The sequence below is a fragment of the Cotesia typhae genome, unplaced genomic scaffold (assembly GCF_013202065.1).
Source record: "Cotesia typhae breed Kobodo isofemale line unplaced genomic scaffold, CoteBio_Ctyphae contig_44, whole genome shotgun sequence".
NCBI lineage: Eukaryota > Metazoa > Arthropoda > Insecta > Hymenoptera > Braconidae > Cotesia > Cotesia typhae.
In genome coordinates, this window is record NW_027423753.1 from 4,484,021 (window position 1) to 4,504,325 (window position 20,305).

Sequence of the window (20,305 nt, forward strand, 5' to 3'; positions counted from 1 at the left end):
AGAAGAAGAAAAATAGTAATAAGAAGAAGAAGGAGATAAAAATTATTGAGAAGTGGGAATATAAAATTATCACATGGTTGTATATTAAACGACACGGAAGAATGATCTTATGTGGTCCACTCATATCGGGGTTTCGAATTTCAGAAACTCAATTACGTATCTTGTGTTGTCCAGTATACTATACCTACCCGCCTACGCCATGACATTAAAATACGTATAAAAAAGTAAAAAAATAGTTTTTAATAATAGTAATAATAAAACGACGAGTAATGATGATTAGATGCAATTATAAAATACAACTCCGCAGTTATATGTTAAGCTAAGAAGTCAATTGCTCGTCAGCGATTCTCGCTCGCGAAAATAAAACAAGCTGTGTAAACGAATGTCAGTATATCAGGACACTCACATTTTTTATAATTTTTTTTTTTTTTTGGGCATTTTATTAAATTATATGTATATTTATATTACGGTAGAATGAATGTCTTATAAATGTTGCTTGTAATCATATCGTATATATATTATAATATAATATAATATAATGAAACTCACAGACGTGAAACAGGCCTGCACAAATATCAATTGTTACGCATGAATAATTGCATTGACTCGACGAGGGTCTGGTTTTATAGGTAAATTTCAACCCAAATATGTTAGTGATGTGTACTCAATGTTATATTTATCTTCGGTATTTTTTAATTAATATTAATGGTTATGAACCCTAAAATATTTTGTAAACAGTGTGTTGTTGACGTATTTCGAGTGAAGAGAATGGAATTGTACCGAAGAAAAGTTTTACTTAAATTATTACACGGATCAGTTCATTTGAAGCTTTTAAAATTTCGTGGTTTCTCTTTTCTTTTGTTGGTTTTTCGGTAGTCTAAATTATTTTATAGTAAATAAAAAATTTATGTTTTAATTATCGGAACGTTAAAATTCAAAAGAAAAAATAAACAAAAAAAAATAATCTTTTTTAAAAGATTCATTAATAGATTTCAGTCATTAAATTTTTACTAAATTAAAACAAAAAAAAAATAAAAATATTTATACTGATCACAAAATTAATTATTGAACTAATAATTGAGTTTTTTTTTAAGTTTAAAATATTTTTTTACATTTTATGTAGATGTCGGAAATCAAACCCATTTTATTTGATGTTAATTTTTGATTGCAAATAAAATTCTGTACAATTATTTAGGGCATAATTAGATTCAATTACCCAGCTCTGTTTTTAATACTTTTATTACTTTTGTATAATTTTTACCAACTTTAAAACATCTAACTTGAAAATTTGTACTAATATGAAAAACTGATGACAATAAAATAATTTACTAATTTTATCCTACTATGCAGTCAAAAATAGTAGACTATTTTCTCAAAACGTGAGTAACTTATATTTAAAAAAATGTCATCAAAATATAACACATATAGATCGATGAGTTAAAGTTTTATGTAACTCTCTCCAAAATTGCTAATTTATAAAAAATTTTTGACAAAAAATCAACTTTAGATTTCTGTAAAATCGTAAATTCAAATTTTTTTTTCACGCTGAATTTTTTGGTGATTAGTTGAACCTTCTTAAACGCAATGATGAAAAAAAAATTTTTTTTTTTTTCATTAATTATTATCATAATTTATAAACAATGGTCACTCGCTTTTGATCAAATAGAGATAGAAATTTGTTTCGAATTAGCATTTATAAAGGGTGAAATATTGGAATTACGTGCGAGTTATAAAATTTTCCACTATCAAGTTTCCTGATCAAGATTATCAGGATAAAAGGAAATAACTAAATTTACATGTTAAACACACACTTTTTATAGAATTACAGGAAATATTTTTCTTTTAATAAATTAAAATATTAAAAATTAACGCTTTCGATTTTTAATTATACTAAAAAGTTTTTAAATAAATTATAGTTTAAAATATTAAAAATAAACAGTTGAAAATAATTTTTAGTAAGTTTAAAATAAAAACCGGGTGATTAATAAAAAAATTAATTTTATTATCAATGAAGCATGGAGTAATTTGTAAGATAATTTGGTAATAACTTTTATTTTATGCATATTCTCAAATAAAATATTAACAAAAATTTCATCAAGAATTTAACGTTTTTTTAACAATAAAATTAATATTCTTATTTCAAACTTATTGAAGATTATCTTCGACTTTCTAGTATGGTTTAATATTAATTGATATTTTTCAATTTTTGAACTTTAATTAATTAATTTTTTTTAAAGCAAACCATGCAAAAAATAATTAAAGTCAAAAAACTTACCCTTAAGTGAAGATGTTATCATAGGATCACCTGAAATCCAAAAGAAAAATCCATAAAATAATTTGTAAACAACCCAAATACAAGTGACAAGTTTAAAAACTATAAATGAACATAATAAAAATAATAATATAAAGAAATTAGGTTTAAATAAATGTTTTTTAAGACAAATTTTCTGAAACGCATCGACGGTACACTGAAAAAAAAATTAACTTGAATCAAGAGAAAAATTCTTGAACGAAGAAAATAATTTTGAAGAGTTTTATTTTTTTGAATCAAGACAAAAAATTCTTAAACTAAGTAAAATTTACTTAAATTTCTTAGTTTAAGAATTTTTTTTTACTCAAATCAAGAAGAGAAAATTCTTCAAAGTTATTTACTTGATTCAAGCATTGATAAAAAAATTGACTTAACTCAAGAGTTAAACTCTTGAACCAAAAATTCCATTTTGAAGAAAACAATTTTCTTGAGTCAAAAAAATAAATTCTTGAGGTAAGAAAATTTTCTTGTTTCAAGAATTTCTTCTCTTGACTGAAGAAAATCATTCAAGAGTTTGGCTCTTGAGTCAAGTCAATTTTTTTATCAGTGAGTAAATTTTTTTTTCTGTGTATAATTATACACGGTAGTAAAGTTAATAACGATGAAAATAAACTAGATTTATAATTTAAAAATCGTATGACGTATATCAAAAGCGCGTTGTAATTTAAAAATAAGAATAAAAATAAGGGGGTGGGGTGGAGAGGAGGAAGAAGTTGAAAAAAATAATCTCTCTTAGCGATATATGCCTACGATGTAGGAAATATAATTCGATTGTCTCTCATCATCACATCCTGTGGCAGTGGGTTATCCTGTTAAAAAAAGACTAGACATTATCCTCGGCAGCGAGATGGAACGATTCGCGAATGATCACAGCGTGTGTAGTGTGCATTATATCGTCCTTGATGCTTTTTAAAACGCACATATATATTTGCTTAGATTTTTCTAAGATTACCTATTGCCATGCAACAATCGCCATGTTACTATAACTATAACTATAACTATGACTAATACAATAAATAATTTATTATATTATGTTATGTTATACTGTAAAATGTCTTTTAAATTGTTAATTTAATTTTTAAAAATGCCAACTATTTTTTCGCATAATTTTGTAATAACTTCTGGGAAAAATTAGTCGTAAATAATGGGATGGATACTGGCAATTTTTTTTCAATTTAGTGAATGGACTGTCCGTGTAGTGGATTTGGGACACTTTAAATATTTAAATATAAATTTATGTTTAACGAGAAAAATAAACAAATAAAAAATAGACGAACGGGACAAAGAAGAAGGACGAAGTGTAACTCGGTTTAGTTCAATTCATTTGCCTTTACGTAATTCATATTTTTTTACAGATTTATATTTTATATATGTAGTTTACGGAAAACGCTTTGAAATTGCTAATACAATGCAGAAAACGAATAAGTATAATAATAGAAAAGAAAAAAAATACGATGTAAGCTTTATGCAAGGTAGATAGATACAAGCTACACATTTATATATATATATATATATATATATATATATATATATATATATAATATATTTATGTATGATATGTATTTGTATTTATACAAATATGTATGGGTATGAATGAGAACCGACAAATAATGCGAGCGAGAAAAGAATTTCATAAATAATTCATATGCATTCAATCTCTCGTTTTTATGGATATAAACCTGCAATTCTGGATATTTTATACCCTATTTTTAAAATAAATTTATGTTTAATCAACTAATATCCAATTATCTCATATTTGTTATTTAAAAAAATTTTTTTTGGTTGTTTTCATTAAAAGTTGCTTAATTAATTAAATAGCGTATGATATTAGCGAGAAAGAAGAAATATTTTTTTTGTTGAAATTTTTTGACTTAATAATTTTTTCGCGGGAAAATTAATTAGATTTCGGTATCCATTTTTTGAATCTTTAAAATTTAGCCGCGATTTTAAGCTTAATTATTACTATTATTTATATTAAAGTGCAACGTCTATGAAAGATGAAGTTAATTCTTGAAAAGTATTAAATACATTCAATTGCATATATGTAGTTTACAAAATTACTTACACGAAAAAAAGAATTAACTCGATTCAAAAGAAAAATTCTTGAACCAAGAATATAATTTTGAGGAGGGTAATTGTCTTGAATCGAGACGAAAAATTCTTGAATCAAGTAAAATTTCCTTAAATCAAGAAAAATTTCCTTAAATCAAGAAAAACTTCTTTAAATCAAGAATTTTTCTACTGAAATTAAGAATATTAAGTTCTTCAAAATTATACACTTGATTCAAGAACATTTTTTTTTTTCTGTGTATATTTATTTCAGCGGTCAATTAATGTATTGGGTTTCCTCGGTCAATAATTGGTGATTTTAGTATTTTAATACTTAAGTAACAAAATTAATATAATTTTGTTAATGTTTATTATAAATAGTTGTTAATTATTATCAATTAAGTATTTAACTTTAACAAAATCCATTAAAAATTGTTTTTAATAAGTAAATAGTTTTTTTATAGCTTGATACAAAAAAAGAAAACCTTAATCGGTCAATAATTGGTGCATTTACCCTAGCTTCAATTTATTTAAATAAAAATTAATTTTATCAATTCTTCAGACAAGCAAGTTCATTTTCGAAAATTTTCAAGAATATACGTTTTTGTTCTTAATAGAAGTTCTTAAATTTAACTCTCATATTGTCAATTGAAATTTACTAAAATCCCTCATTTTATCTAAATTAACTGTTCCCTTTTCTTAAATTTTTCATTCTTTTTATAACCAAAAATTCAAAAATTTACTTTCTAAAAATAATAATTCAATTTCATCCTTGCAGACCTTACTATTTTGCGAATATGAGCAAAAAAAAAACGATTCAACTTGATTAAAAGAAAATGTTCTCTTGAAAATTTCTTTTTTGATTCGAGATATTTAGCTCGAATCAATTTTAGAAATTCCTGGACAGAATGCAGAAAATAAAACTCGAGGATAAAGAAAAAAATTTCTTTATTCAAGAATTTTACTAATTTAACAAAGTATTTTGTTAATTTTGAACAAAATAACTTTTACTTCACCCAAAAATTACTCTTGCTTGTAACATCCATTCAAGACACTACATACTTGTTTCAAGAATGTCAACAATTATAGATGTTGCTCAATACAAGCACACTCTTAAAGGCACATCTTTACTTGATAAGTATTTCTGTTCTTATCTTCTTTACAATAAAAATACATGAGAGTGTGAAGTTAGTCAATAATCGAAACTTGCAAAAAAATGGGACCTGATTCCTTATTGGTCAAAATTGGCGCGCTATTCAAATTTATAGTATCTTAAATTTACAGGATTTTTAAGGAGAAGGGTGTATAAAAATTATACGCCCTTATGGCACCCGGGAACCACAAAGGCGTATAATGAAAAATTCTATTTATTTTAAGTCCAAAAAAAATTTTTTTATACGCCCTTATGGTATTTGGAACACAATATATCAAGTCCTCTATATGAATAGTCTGATTTCTGTTATTTTTCATGTCATCATCAATAAATCGCAAATAAATTTTAAAATTGATTCAAATTAAAAATTTGTTGCCTTCTTTTCTGGTATAACGATAATGTAATGCAGATTTGTTTAAATGTAAGATTGAAAAAGTGTTACCTAAGTATCAAATTTTTTGGGTGTTGAAAAATCGACTAATCAAACATCACAAACGATTGTATTAAATCAACACACTAAAATGTTAAATATTCGACCCTAAAATTTTTACACTCAACACGATGACAAAAAATTTTTTACTGTGTAGTTTAAGAAGATAATATTTTTCGATCATGAATTTAATTGTATTGATTGAAGATAATATACCCTCACTCTTCAGATGCATAGAACTGCTCCTCGCTGAAAAAACAAGCATCAAGAAGAGAAATTCTTGAATCAAGATAACAGACTTTTTTCAAAAAAATTTTTTTCTTAGATTAATAATATTTCCCTTCAATCAAGTATTTTTTATTTTAGTAAGTAAAATTTATCAATTTATTAAAAACCGCTCGAATAAATCACCCAATTAAATCTAACACAAAGTAAATTAAATAAAAGCAAAAATAAAATTATCCATTCACGCAATCCTCATGAGACTCATGCACAAAACGATTACATTAAGCTAATACATCAACAGTAAATAATAATAAAAAATAGCGAGGATATCCTACATAATCTCCCAAGGGATACCTGCGGGTCCGTCATAGACATTATGCCGACGAAGATTGGTCTCAGCTTGGTCTTCGTACTGCTGAGTTTGTCCTTGAGAGTTATGGTGGTGATGGTGGTGGTGGTGATGATGATGCGCCAAAACCTGTTGAGGGTCTTGCGAGGAAGTTCCTTGTCTTGAAGAAGACTCCTGAAGCTGTTGCTGTTGCTGTTGTTGTTGTTGTTGCTGTTGTTGTTGTTGCTGAACATGCTGCTGATTATGATGATGAGAAGAATAGCCCACCGTGGGAAGATGCTGGTACTGAGGTTGATATTGTGCCAATTGCTGCTGCGGGTGATGATTCTGGTACGTCATATCCCACGCGTAATGTTGCCAAGAAGCACCGGCTTCTGCTTGTGACATACCTTGTTTATTATTTTATTTATTTTCAATAAATTTGCGAACAAAATTCTAGTCAATTGATAATTTTCACTCAAAATTTCACAGTTCATTACATCGTTCAATGTTTCTTCACATATTGAATTAATTATTTGCTGTCACAAGCAATTACAGTTTTATTATAAATTGTTTAAAAGCTTTTATATTGTTCGATAGTAAATATTAGTATAAAAATATCTGCTCAATATCACACACTGTATTTATAAATTTCATCCAAAATCGGAGCTAGTTTTTCGCAGACATCCAACGAAAACCAAAAATTTTAATGATATAAATTAAAACAAATACTTAATAATAGTAAATAAGGTGAAAATAACATTATTTTTTCATTTAAAATAGGAAAAAAAAGAAACCTTTTTTTCTTTTAAATAAGAAATTTTTTAAGTTATTAATCAGTCACTCTAATTTTCGAACTGAAATTTCAATAAAAATAATTTTACTTAAAGTCAATTCGAAATTTAAGAAAAGGGTGAGTCCAAGTATTACTGCGGATTTATAAATTATTTTCAAGCTAAAAAAATTTATTTTAAAATTATTATCAGTAACAAATATTTATAACTAGCTGACCAGACAGAAGTTGTCTTGTTTAAATTTGGAATCATTTTATAATGACGTTTTTTAATCATTACAGTGAGTGAATTTGGATTATTTAAAACATGATTAGATCTTATGCTATTTGAAATTCAGAAAGTTGAAAATCGCGAAGAAATAATAATCAAACCAATTGTGATTATATTTTGATTTGGACTAAAATGCACTCTTACTGGAAGTTGTTCAAAATTTTTTTCAAAATTATAAAGATTTTTTTTTTATCTATGAAGTAAAAGCAGATTTTTGCAGATTGCCGGAATTTTTTCAGCTTTTATTTGTAATTGCAAAAGTTTTTTATTCTTGAGTAGATTATACTCTTGAGTTGACACAAAAATTCTATAAAAAAAAATTTTTCCAAATTTAATAATTTTTTTGACAAGTTTAAAAATTATTTCCAGCATAAAAACTTAATTAGGATTGTTGTTATTTAAAATATAGAAGATAGAAAATGATTCGACTGAAAATTAAAATTCAAATTGTACTAATTAATTGATATTTATTAATAATAATTCAATTGACACATCAATAATCATAATTAACAGAAGTTAAAAAAATAAAACCAAGAATATAAATAAAGAACTTCAATAAATTTGATAAAATTGCTTTCAAAGTTAATTATACATTTAAAACCGCAGTAATGCCCACACTTACCCCAAAGATATTTAAATTTAAACATAAAATAATGAAAACATTCATACACGCAATCACACATGTAATTGAATAATATGGTGAACCATCACCTGTAAGTTTTAAAAAAAGCAAAGATTAATAATTAATAAAAAGAAATGAGTTATTTTATTTATTTTTACTTAAAAATTTAAATATGAGAAACGCATGCCGAGAGTACCGACGATAAACTGAGCTGCGAACGAATTTCCGGAGAATCGTCAATAGGGGATGTAAGGGGCAAGAGAGTATGGGGATTGTGGTTTGTTCCACGTGCATAACCAGGCACGTTTCAAAGTCACGTGTTATCAAGACGGCGTGAATATATACCCCGTTAGAGAATATAATTTTATCGAGTTGAATTTTAATTATTAAGAAGAAACAATAAATAATAAATAAAATTCTTTTTAAGTTTGACCTCCAAGTGACTTCCGAGTTTAACTAACTAATTATACTAATTACAACAAGAGGTAATAATAATAATAATAATAATAATAATAATAATAATAATAATAATAATCTGTAATTTTTAATAACACTAAAGTTGACGGATATTAAACATTTTTTTGGAATTTTATAGCAATTAAATTATTAAAAAAAAATTTAATTAAAACATTTCACATGTGAAAATTAATAAAAATTACAAGTGAAAATTATTAGAAGCATTTTTTTATTCTAATTAATTTGTTAAAAAAATTTTTAAAATTGACAACTGACCGCAAACTTCAGTATTATATTTTTTATGATATTATACGTTAAAAAGAAATGACAAAAAATTAATTTACAATAAAATTTCTACTGTATGTACCGGATTGAGATGTTAGTAAAATAACGTGTAACATCATAAAAAATACTGATTGATAATTCTAATCTTTAGAAAAAATAATAATATACTGAAATACGTATGAACTTCAGCTCCTCTTTATGTCATATAAACTCAATCAAATCCCTCAGAGGGTTATCCGTTATTGCCACTGATTACATTTTCTGCTCGTTTACCTGAGTGATAGAGATCACGGGTGATTTATTCATTTATTTTGATTTATTGCTCACGTTTATGTATGCGAACAATTTAAAAGTTTGTTGTCTTAGGTCAGCTTACTATTTTTTATCAATAACTATTTTATTTGCACTTCTAACGCCAGTATAAGTAGCACTAAACCGCAAGATTTAAGACACGATTGTCGGGAAAAAATAAGAATCCCGGATTTCCTTGACTTACAAAAACGATTATCTCGAGGTGATAGTCTTTCTTCTTATATAAATTTCAAATTTTATTTATTTAACTTGTCGTTGTTATATCAACGGCAGACACTGTGTCCGCCGGCTTATTTTCTAGTCTAGTTTTAAATTAGTTATTTACATTTAAAGCATTGTACCTGATTTTACCGTTTTTTGAATTCTGAGATTTTAAATGATTATGTATCGATTATTAGTCAGATATATTTTTTTAGTGGATTTGAACTCTATTTTTTTGACATAATTACATTTTTTGCAGATTGCTGATCTGAGAAAATTAAGTAGAGTAACCAAATCAATAGATGGACAGTCTTGATAAGCGAAAAATATTTAATTATCTTCATACAAATTTCTGATTTTAAAAATGTGAAAATTAATTTTTAAGGTATGTATAAAATTTTAATCATTTTTATTTTTATAATTTTTAAATTATTAAAAATTCCTCTGTAAATTAATATAATTTCATTTATTTTTTAAATGTTTAACAATAATTCGGTAGAAAACGCTCAAACCAGCTTATGACAGTTAAAACGAGGCACGATAGTTGAAACGTGATATTTAACTCCGGTTGTGTTTTGATATTAGTAAATAATATTTAATTATTATATAAAATTATCAGTAATTAGTTCATCATATTATTATGCATATCAAATACGTAATAATATTTACAATTGATCTATGATTACTATTACTGAAATTATTCACGAAAATATCTCAAATGTTTTTGGTTGGAATTTCATTCATGTTTTACTAAATCTTTTATAATATTATACTAAATAAATTCCAACATTACTTGAACTTCTGAAGTATTAAATAGTTGTAATTTTGAATAAATAATATATAATACATTGAGAAATAATAGTGTAAATAAAAGAGCGCGTATTAACTGTGTAGTAATAAAAAATTTATTATTCGTCTGATTTATTTTTTTAATACTTTATATTTAAAAATTTAATAATATAAAATTTCAAAAGAATTTTTTTAATTAATTACAAATAATGATTTTTTCGTTTTTCTTTTTAAAATTTTGCAATTAAAATACATTTTTTTATAGTCTTTATTTCAGCTTAAATTTACCAAACTGCAATCTAATAATTTGTTAAAAATTTTAACACATTGCTTTTAAAATTTTTTTTAAATCAAGAAGTGATTTTATTAATAAATTGTCAATTTTAATTTCTATCTAACTGATAACCCTAAAATAATTAAAAATGTTGAAGTAAAACAAAGAATGAAATAATGTATAGCTCTATCAGTTAAACAACATTCAATCGTCTTTAAATCGGTTTAGTAGCCACGTCTATTGTCATCGACATTCATATATATTTATTTATACCAAGTCCAGCATTGCGAGAACATGAGGTGGACTATTGGAGTGTTAAATGCACAAGGGATGATCGAGCGGATTCAAAGTAGCTGCTTTTTTTTTTATCGTCTTCTTCAAATATCCGTCATCCGTCTCGCATCGGTTAATAAAATCAATAAAACATTTAACTCTGTTTCCTGTCATACTATTCATCTCATCACACAAAAAAAAATTATATCATTCAGAATTTATAATAAGGACTAACAACAATATAAATAATCTAATTATACCTTAATTACCCTACGAAGTAATAATAGAATTTTAGGGATTACAACAATCGGTACAATTATTTATTGATTGTTTACTCAAGTATTTTAGTCTCGCGCGTTTATTTATAATGCGCGCGCAGAGTCACGCGGCAAGTCGCGTGAATATTCACCCCTTTAATTTTAGTTTTAAATTTCCATTACAGCTTAATATTACTTTACTCTTACACTTATATATAGAATTACAGTTATAGATCTTTAAATATAAATACTTTTCTTATTGCTAATTATATTTATTTATGTTTTATCTTCTTAATATATATTTTTGCCATTGAAGAAATATCCAAAATTATTGGTTGCTAAAAAAAAAAAAATCTCAACAATAAAATTCAACCTTTATTCAACAATTTTATACTTCAATCATGACTTTTTATAATTCTGTACAATAGTCTTATTACATTAAAAAAAAAAAAACTTTTAACTCAATTTATTATTTTTGCGAATTTAATTTTTTACTAAAATAAAATTTTGCATAAATCTTGAAAAAAATACAACAAAATTGACCAAGAGGTTTTTATGTAAAATTAAATTTTCTGCAAATAAAGTATTGTACAATTTTTTTTGTTTCTTCAATATTTGATTCAAAATTAATATTTAAAACTTGAAAGATGTTTGCTCAAAAAGATTTATTGTTTCATGTGCGAACTTCACTTAAAAAAAAGAAGTATAATAAAATCAATATAGGACTTTTCAACAGAAAATTTAATTTTCTTTTAAGATTTTGTACAATTTTTTTTACATCTCAAGAAACTTAGGAATTTTTTTGACAGGGAAAATAAAGGAATTTGGGGATCGGATTTTTTTTATTTTATTAAGGGTATATTAAAGATTATTACTCTAAATTTTTATTAAAAAATATTCAGTTATTACAAAGTTATTAACAATCTCGTAAAGTACTTAGAAAAAATTTCCCCCTCCATGATCGGTTCGATAACTCCAAAACGGATCATCTGAAAATGAAAACCTAAATTGCTCTTTAATAAGTAAGGATGTAGTTATCGTCGCACGTATGGAATTTAAAAAATTTTTATTTTAAAGATTTTTTTAGCCGGGTTAAAAAAAAAAGAAAAACAGTAAGAATAGTGAGAAAATTTTCAATCTGTCGTCATTTTTTTTTAAATGAAAATTTTCAAAATTCCATACGTGCGACGATAACTACATCTTTACTGAATTTAATGCAATTTAGATTTTTATTTTCAGATGATCCATTTTTAAGTTATCGAACCGACTATGGAGGGGGAAATTTTTTCTAGCGCTCTACGAGATTCTTAATAACTTTGTAATAATTAAATATTTTTTAATAAAAATTTAGGGTAATAATCTTTAATGTACCCTTAATAAAATAAAAAAAATCCGACCCCCAAATTCCTTTTTTTTCCCTGTCAAAAAAATTCCCGAAAATTATTTTACTGAAAATTTTGAATCCTAATCCCTGAAATTCTTGTTTTGTGACAAAAATTTCGACTTTTAATTTTTTAGAACTTATATTATTATTACTTTTTTATTAAATAGCTTATTTATCATTCAAAAATCAAACATTACTCGCTCTGTTCCTTTCAATCATAAAATAATAAAATTGAACGACAAAAAATTATTAATTTCTAACTAACAGATTCTGAAAATGCAATAAAATGAACGCGCTTATTTAAAAGCCTGTTAAAACAAATTTACCAGCAAATAAAACTAAATAGTACATTTATATAGAAGATTATAGCGTATTTTACGTAGAATAATTCAGCAAGGACACCGGATGTAAAAACAGCACGATTTGATGATCTATGAGCGACACTTTCCCACGTAATTTACCTGCATTCTTTCACTAGCAGTTAAACATTCATAATTACACGCTTAAAACATCAACATAATTTTTTTACAACTAATACAAACGCTCACCGAAGGCTTATTCATTCACAAATTTTTCCATCTTAATCTTTTTCAATTTTTGGATTAATTAAATCTTACAATTCACAAAATAACGAGGTCTGCAGACAACGCCTTATTAATTTCATTTATAAAAATTTGTCAATCCATTTTTAGTAAGTAATTTATCAATAAAAATTTTAAATAATTTTTTTTCAAAGTAAAGAAAATTTCAATTTTTATAATTTATGATAATTATAAATAATCTTATATTTTATTAAGTACAGATAATAATAAAATTCATGACGCTGAAGTTAGCAGACGTCTAAAAATTTTTTATTTTTTTTTTATTAATTAAATTACAACTAAAAAGATATTTTTAAAAAATTGCAATTATAGTTTTGCAAGTTTTTTACATGTGAAAAATTTTTTTTTTTAATTTTTTAATTGAAATTTTTTCAATAAAAAATTTCTAAAAATTTTGAAATGTCGGCTAACTTCATTATCATTAAAATTTATAAAAATATGAATGAGGGTATTTACTTATTTGCTCGTAAGATGACACTAGTTGCAAGATAATTCTTAACGGAACTTGTTACCAACAGATCATAAATTCCCTCTCGTTTTAAAATTATTTTCTGCCCACTATAGTTAACTATTCAACACATTTACTAGTGTAGCGGAATTACTATTACTATTTCTACACAACTACAACTACCATTACCATTACTATTTAACAAGGGATTATAATGAGTAATTTGGCTGATTTACTATTAGACCACCAGCTATTTACCCCCCACTGAATAACTTCCCGCACAGTAATGTATCACTTGAATTTAAAACCTACGTCAATTAAAAAATAAAAAAAAACATGACATTAAATTTAGCTGTCACTTCAAAATTTTTTTAATTTTTTTTAACAAATAAATTATAACAAAAAAAAAAATTATTAAAAAAGTGGACTTGTAGAAATTTTAATAAATTAAAAATGCAATTTTTTAAAAATAATTTTTAATTTTTAAAAAATTAATTAGAATAAAAAAATGCTTGTAAAAATTTTCACTTGTAATTTTTATTAATTTTTACATAAAAATTAACTTAGCAGATAGTTGATAATTTTAAGAATTTTTATAACAAATAAATTATAGCGAAAAAAAAATTGACATTTAGAAATTTAAAAAAAACTACAAATGCAATTTTTTTAAAATAATTTTTTAGAAAAAATTTTTTTGTTAAAGAAAATAAAAAAATTGTTAAGTGACAGCTAACTTTAATGTCGTAAAAAAACTTAAGATTAAGAATAAATTTATGCACAGAAAAAATTTATTTGAATCAAGTAAATAATTTTGAAGAATTTCATCTTCTTGATCTGAGTAGAAAAATTCTTCAACTAAGAAATTTTTCTGGACTTAATTAATTTTACTTAATTCAAGAATTTTTCATTTGATTTAAGTTAGTTTTTTTTCAGTGTGTTTATAATTTTGAGTTTTCTAATTAAATTTATTTTTAGAAAAAATTTTTAATAAATTATTATCAAACTTCCACAATAAGTGAATTTTTTTTTCGGAAATTATTTTATGTGGTTTAATTACTTGAGACTTGAATAGAAAAACGAAATTTCTAAAAATATATTCACTAGCTAAAATTAAAAATAAAAAAAAAAAAACATTCACAGGTGGAGTTTTGAAATATTTAAAAAAAAAAGTAAAGAATTAACGAGCAAACGAGATTTGTCAATCTCAAAATAATAATAACTATTAAATAAAATAAATAAAATGTTATAATAATATATAGAATAATAGAATACGTCCATCAAGATATTTTGTTAACTTTTGTTTAGATAAACGTACCTGATTTAGTGGTAAATCTCGATGAACGTTGTCTCGTTTCCATTTCTCGTTTTTTCCACTCTTTTTTTCCTCTCCCACCCTATTTATTTTTCTACTTTTCAGTGTTAATAATCTAATTGTGTTTGTATTTGTCTCTGGTATGTTATTTTTTATAATATTTCTCTATTAATCCGCACACGGTCTCAATAGATTAATTATTGAGAATCAAATCAAACTTACCTGAAAACAAACAGAATAAATTTTTTGCTTTTCTTTTTTAAATTTAAATATTTAATTTTAAAGCTTCTTATAGAATTAATTATTTGCTAATTTTATCGAAATAAAATGACGAGCGAAAAAAAAAAGGTTTCCATGGTCACGGTAAATACTACGCGTAAAAAAATTAAAATTTGAGCGTAAAATATGAAATAAATTGAAAGTATTATTTAATATAATTTTTTAAGACAAATTATGGGCTTATGATTGATAAAAATAATTATTGAAGACTAATAATGGCCAACAAAACAGCAAAATTTGAAAAATTAGTAGTGGGCGCTCTGAAAAAGTTGCAAGATCTCCAAGGATCCTCGCCAAAAGAAATAACAAACTATTTATCACAAGAGTATGATGTACCGTCTAAAGAAATAAGAAAACAAGTGCGTTTAGCACTTCGCCGTGGTGTTTCTTATGGAATATTACAACGGAATTCCGGGTTTGTTACTCTTATATTTAAATTTAACAGACTAACAATACAATATTTTAATTAATTAATTTTTTTTAAATAATTTAAATAAATTATTTATTTATTTAGAGGCACATATACTAGCAACAAAGAGTTTATAAAAGACCCAACCGGTACTGAAGTGACAGAACCGTGTGTTTGGATGAAATTCGGGCGCAAATCAAAAGGGAGGAAAAATAAAGGCGGCCGGAGGGGCCGAAAAAAATCCAGATCTAGGCGCCGGCGCTCCAAAAAATCAAAATCCAAAAAGCGCGGCAGAAGAGGAAGAAGGGGAAGGGGAAGCAGGAAAAGTAAGAAAGGTCGGAGAGGTAAAAAGACCAAAAGAGGCAAGAAGAAAAATAAAGATTGCTTAATTTATCTAAGGGTTGATAAAAGTAAATTAGCAAAGAAGAAAAGTAAGTCCAAAAAACGGAGCCGAAGTCGCAAGGGTAAATCTCCTAGTTGTGGATAATTTTTTGAATATTTTATACGGCCCTGCGTGGCCTTGCTGCCTAATCATAGTCTTAATAATGCGTTTTGTACATGCGTTATTTTTATATGAATATATACAGAATATTTTTACAAAAAAAAAATTAATTTTGGCTTTTTTTATAATTTTTAAATGTGAAAAATGTTTTTTAATTTTAAGTTTTTAATGGGAATTTTTTTTTTTAAATTGCTGTTATGATAATTGGCGCGGGTATTTGGTGTAATGGGATTAAAATTGAGAAGAAGAATATAAATATTGTGGGAAAATATAGTATTAGGTGTAATATAAAAATATGATAGATTAAAATGGTATATAGTTGACAGTAAATGACGAAAGGCTACGCGCGTTAACCCGAAAATATCTATCTCGCGGGATATGTCGAAACCTGGCATAAGTTTTGGCTCGGACCCAAACATTCGAGTTGTGTTCTTTGGGTATACTCGAAATTAATCTGGTGAGTTAAGAGAAGTGATGATGATGATGATCAAGAGCGAGCAAGTCTACGTCGAAGACCACAACTGAGACTAAGAAGAAGATTATAATGATGATGAAGAAAAAATAAAACCGTGTTTGAGTGAACGTCACAAGGAATTAAGAAGAAGAAGACGACAGGAAAAGAAAAACGTTAAATTTTCGTTGTCGTTTAAACTATTTTTACCGCTGTCCATCAACTTGACTTAAATAACTCATAACATATTACTCGGCTCTATACTCCAATAAACATTGCTCGAAATTTCTCAATAGAGCGGCTTTGAATACTGCGACGAATAGAAAAAATAATAAATTATAAAATAAAAATATAAAATCCGTCAAAGTACAGCTGTGCTTTGGTTTTGTTAGAAAAAAAAAAAAAGTTAAAAAAAGAAAAAATAACTTTAAGATAAACACTCAAGTTAAATTTAAAATTTAAAGAGACACAATAAAAAAATTCATGAGATAAACGTTTAATAAAAATTTTTTCGTGTTGTTATCTGAAGAAATAAAATTATTCCAACTCAGCGCAGGATTTATTCTCTTTTTTATTTTTTTATTATATATCAGCACAAGATATCACGTATCAAGTGTGACACCAACCAAGAGACGGCGGAATGTTTCATCGAAGCTCCTTAGCATTTAAAATTATTTAAACTCACACAGCTGTAGACATATCAAGACACAGCGAGCGTGTATTAATTTTTTGTTACCAGATATAATAGTACAGAGCCTTGGAGCAACAATTTAAAAACAAATAACTAAACGTAGATGTAGTACGATGCAGTGAAAATGAATTTTGGGTTCTCTCGAGACTCTCAAGATTCTCAAGACTAGCCCCGTGTAATTGGTGGTATTAATGCTGCTTAATTATTGGAATAGAACTTGTCTAGTTGAGTACAACGTTGCTTGAATCATGAATCCGGTTAACTTGTTGAGATACAGAGTACAGAGCAAGATCTAAAGTACAAGAGTAAAGAGCATACACACAGTTAAGCTAGATAAGGTCAGGTTAGTTATACTGTACACTACATGCTACATACTCCGTTTAGAGTCACGTGGTTTGCCACGGATCTGCGAACGAGGTTAATTTAACAGCATGATTTTAGCGCCGGCGCAATCAACCACCACCAAAATCATCATCATCATCATCATCACTATCACTATTATCATCATCATCAACATCTTCTTGGTCTTAATTATATTTTCCTTGACTTAAAACTTGTTAATTAATCTTGTCACCTCACAGTTCAGTCATGATTATCATTCAACCGTTCAACTCCTGGGGAACTGCAGACAGACCGACAACCGGGAGCAATCAATGTCTAATCCTAGAAATGCTTTAGTTAATATAATTATAAACAAAACAAAAAGTACTCACTAGCGCTCTAGTAGTTGAATTGCGCGGTTTTAAAATAAATAAATGTATATAAATATATAAGTGGTAACAAACCAATAAGAGAGTTGAGGTAATGCTTTACTTTAATACTTTTAGCAGGACTCGGAGCTCGCAAAATACTTTTTTTTTAGCAACAGACTTTGGATTTAATGACTCGATTAATTTATTAAATAAATGGTTAATAAATAATGTGTACTCACCGATCAGCGGAAAAATACTGGGCTGGTCAAGTAGTGACTTGAGGCCGTTTTCAACGAGGGTGGGAGATGAACGGTCCTTGTCGCTCATTTCACGCACTGCGCCACAAACTAAGCCTTAACACCACGAGTTAAAAAGAGATAGGGTATTTAATAATATATATATATATATATATATATATATATATATATGCGTGTATGTGTATGTATATTTTAATAAAATAATATGTACGAGGGAGAACGAAACGGAAACACAAGAAAATAAATCACCAGTCTCGGCAAATTTGTTATCGAAATAATGCAATATTATTATTATTATTATTATTATTATTATTATTATTATTATTATTATTATTATTATTATTACTATTATTGTTATTATTATTATTATTATTATTTATAAATTAAAAAAAAAACTATGTAAGGCAGCACTTTGATTAAACTTTGAGTATTTAATTTAAAAACTCGTGATTTTAATAAATAAAGAAAGAGTATTGAAAGTTGATAGTATAAGAGACGATAAAGAAGGTGATGAACTGCCGGTGAAATAAAATCCACGTATAAAAATTTTTTTTGGCCACCGGTAAGCTTAGGATAGGCCCCGCGAACCGCGAACGGAGCGAGCACACCCGAAACGGACCGAGTATCACTCACACTCTCGTTGAGAGTTCACCTCACGGTCCGTTCCGTCGTGAGGGACATTAAAATAACATTCAACCACGATGTATAATGTACGAGCTTACGAGCTTGTTGAAAATCAATCTAAACTGAGGATACTTTTAATAATTACCGCCATCTGTTTTGCGATATCTGTAACTAGGCTCTACCCTCTAGAGTAGAGCATCCACGAGTCCGGTCGGACTAGACGATAGACACAAAAACTAGAGTGGATAGATTTAAACCTAGACCAGAACCTTCTGCAAAGCATCTGAGGTTTTTGATGATAGTTCACGCAGAGCTAGAGCCTATTTCTAATCGATTGTGAAGACCACCAGCTACTCGACTGTCGGTAATAACAATTTTACAATTGATACAAATTATTACAAATATTTTTCATTACAGATACATATAATTTATTTTAAATCACGTAAGTATGCAAAAACATAAACATTTATTTATTTACAATCACTAAATATCTTATAGTGGAGTGGACTCTTTTAATCTTGAGGATACTCAGACCCAGACACTGAGAGTTTCAGCGTTGGATGACTGGTTTGATAAATATGTATTCTTGTAACGCCGAAACATCGCTTGAATTTCCGCGGGAGTTGATGACCACCTGCGATGATTAATTCGGTCCAAGGGCACGTCAGGTAGCCCTATTTCAGAGTGATAACCAGCTGGCTTAACTGGTGTAACTGGTGTGGCTGGTCTGACTGTCAGCTGGGGAAGACCAACATCTTGGAACGAATTCATTGAAGAGAAACCACTTTCATCTTCAGCGCTGCTAATGCTGGTAGGTTTCTCTTTTAATCTCGAGTCTCTTTGATCCTTGGTCTCTGCTGCTGGTGATTTATATTTGGGTTTTCTGTTATTTGTTGAATTTGGCGTTGAAGTACATGGTCTTACTTCGCTCATTATGTTACTCATATTTTTTTCATTACTATTATTATTAATATTACTATTAATGTTGTTCTGTATATTGACGTTAAAACTAATACTATGATGTTCTTCTTCTTCAGTTTTGCTGCTCGAAGAGTTTAACGAGGCGCAGTCAAAACTTTTTGAAAATGGCTGCTGAGTACTGCTCGTGCTGCCAGCAGATATGTCCATGCTTGACTTGTGGAAATTAATAAGTCTATTGTCCGGTTCCCGCTCGTTTATTGATAAACAGTCCTCGATTCGGGAACAATCGTCGACGTTGATAGAGTTGGTGGATTTACTGCCGTCGGGGCTCTGAGTGTAGTCCATGATAACAGAGGCAGAGGTATTTTCATCGTCACCGGTGACAGCTGATGCAGTTGATGATGATGATGATGATGATGATGATGAATTTCTTGATGATGATGACGAGAATGATAAGTCGGGTTCTCGCATCGCTAACAGTGACTCAGCGGTTCTTAACAATCTAGAAAATATATAATTATCATTAACACAAATAATAATAATAATAATAATAATAATAATAGTAATTCTATATTTATTGCTATTTCAATAAATATTGAGTTCAAATATTAACATTAATTTTTTATAAATTTAATTCATGCTCTTCAAAAATTATTAAATAAAATAAAAAATTTTACTGGCGTTTCTAATATTAATCAAAGTCT

General features: G+C 26.9%; 3 protein-coding genes across 5 annotated transcripts in view; 1 reads left to right on the plus strand and 2 right to left on the minus strand.

Annotated features, from left to right (window-relative positions):
- Positions 1-2,271: 2,271 nt before the first annotated feature.
- LOC141528550 (uncharacterized) overlaps positions 2,272-20,305 on the minus strand; it is a 28,067-nt gene continuing 10,033 nt past the window's right edge. The window contains exons 5-7 of one of the 2 annotated variants that reach the window (XM_074244653.1): positions 18,039-20,103; positions 14,779-14,997; positions 2,272-2,305 (exon numbers count right to left, since the gene is read on the minus strand). In XM_074244653.1, the coding sequence (XP_074100754.1) occupies positions 19,209-20,103 (895 nt within the window). In that variant the 3' untranslated portion in view covers positions 2,272-2,305; positions 14,779-14,997; positions 18,039-19,208. The remainder of the gene's footprint in view (positions 2,306-14,778; positions 14,998-18,038; positions 20,104-20,305) is intronic. The other variant, XM_074244654.1, reaches the window with a different exon arrangement.
- LOC141528560 (uncharacterized) lies at positions 6,351-8,524 on the minus strand. The gene is made up of 2 exons (XM_074244674.1): positions 8,272-8,524; positions 6,351-7,165 (listed from the first exon to the last, which is right to left on the minus strand). The coding sequence occupies exon 2, from the start codon at positions 6,902-6,904 to the stop codon at positions 6,500-6,502; it is 405 nt and encodes a 134-aa protein (XP_074100775.1). The 5' UTR covers positions 6,905-7,165; positions 8,272-8,524; the 3' UTR covers positions 6,351-6,499.
- On the plus strand, positions 9,742-17,472 carry LOC141528557 (uncharacterized). 2 transcript variants are annotated; one of them, XM_074244667.1, is made up of 3 exons: positions 9,742-9,821; positions 15,222-15,469; positions 15,569-17,472. In XM_074244667.1, the coding sequence occupies exons 2-3, from the start codon at positions 15,270-15,272 to the stop codon at positions 15,948-15,950; spliced, it is 582 nt and encodes a 193-aa protein (XP_074100768.1). In that variant the 5' UTR covers positions 9,742-9,821; positions 15,222-15,269; the 3' UTR covers positions 15,951-17,472. The 2 variants fall into 2 exon arrangements, with proteins under 2 accessions (XP_074100768.1, XP_074100767.1); XM_074244666.1 differs by lacking the exon at positions 9,742-9,821 and having other exon boundaries at positions 15,018-15,469.

Coding starts and splice junctions, on each gene's coding strand:
- LOC141528560 (XM_074244674.1), bottom strand. CDS start 6,904: ATGTCACAAGCAGAAGCCGGTGCTTCTTGGCAACATTACGCGTGGGAT.
- LOC141528557 (XM_074244667.1), top strand. CDS start 15,270: ATGGCCAACAAAACAGCAAAATTTGAAAAATTAGTAGTGGGCGCTCTG. Junction 15,470..15,568: donor ATATTACAACGGAATTCCGG/GTTTGTTACTCT, acceptor TTATTTATTTAG/AGGCACATATACTAGCAACA.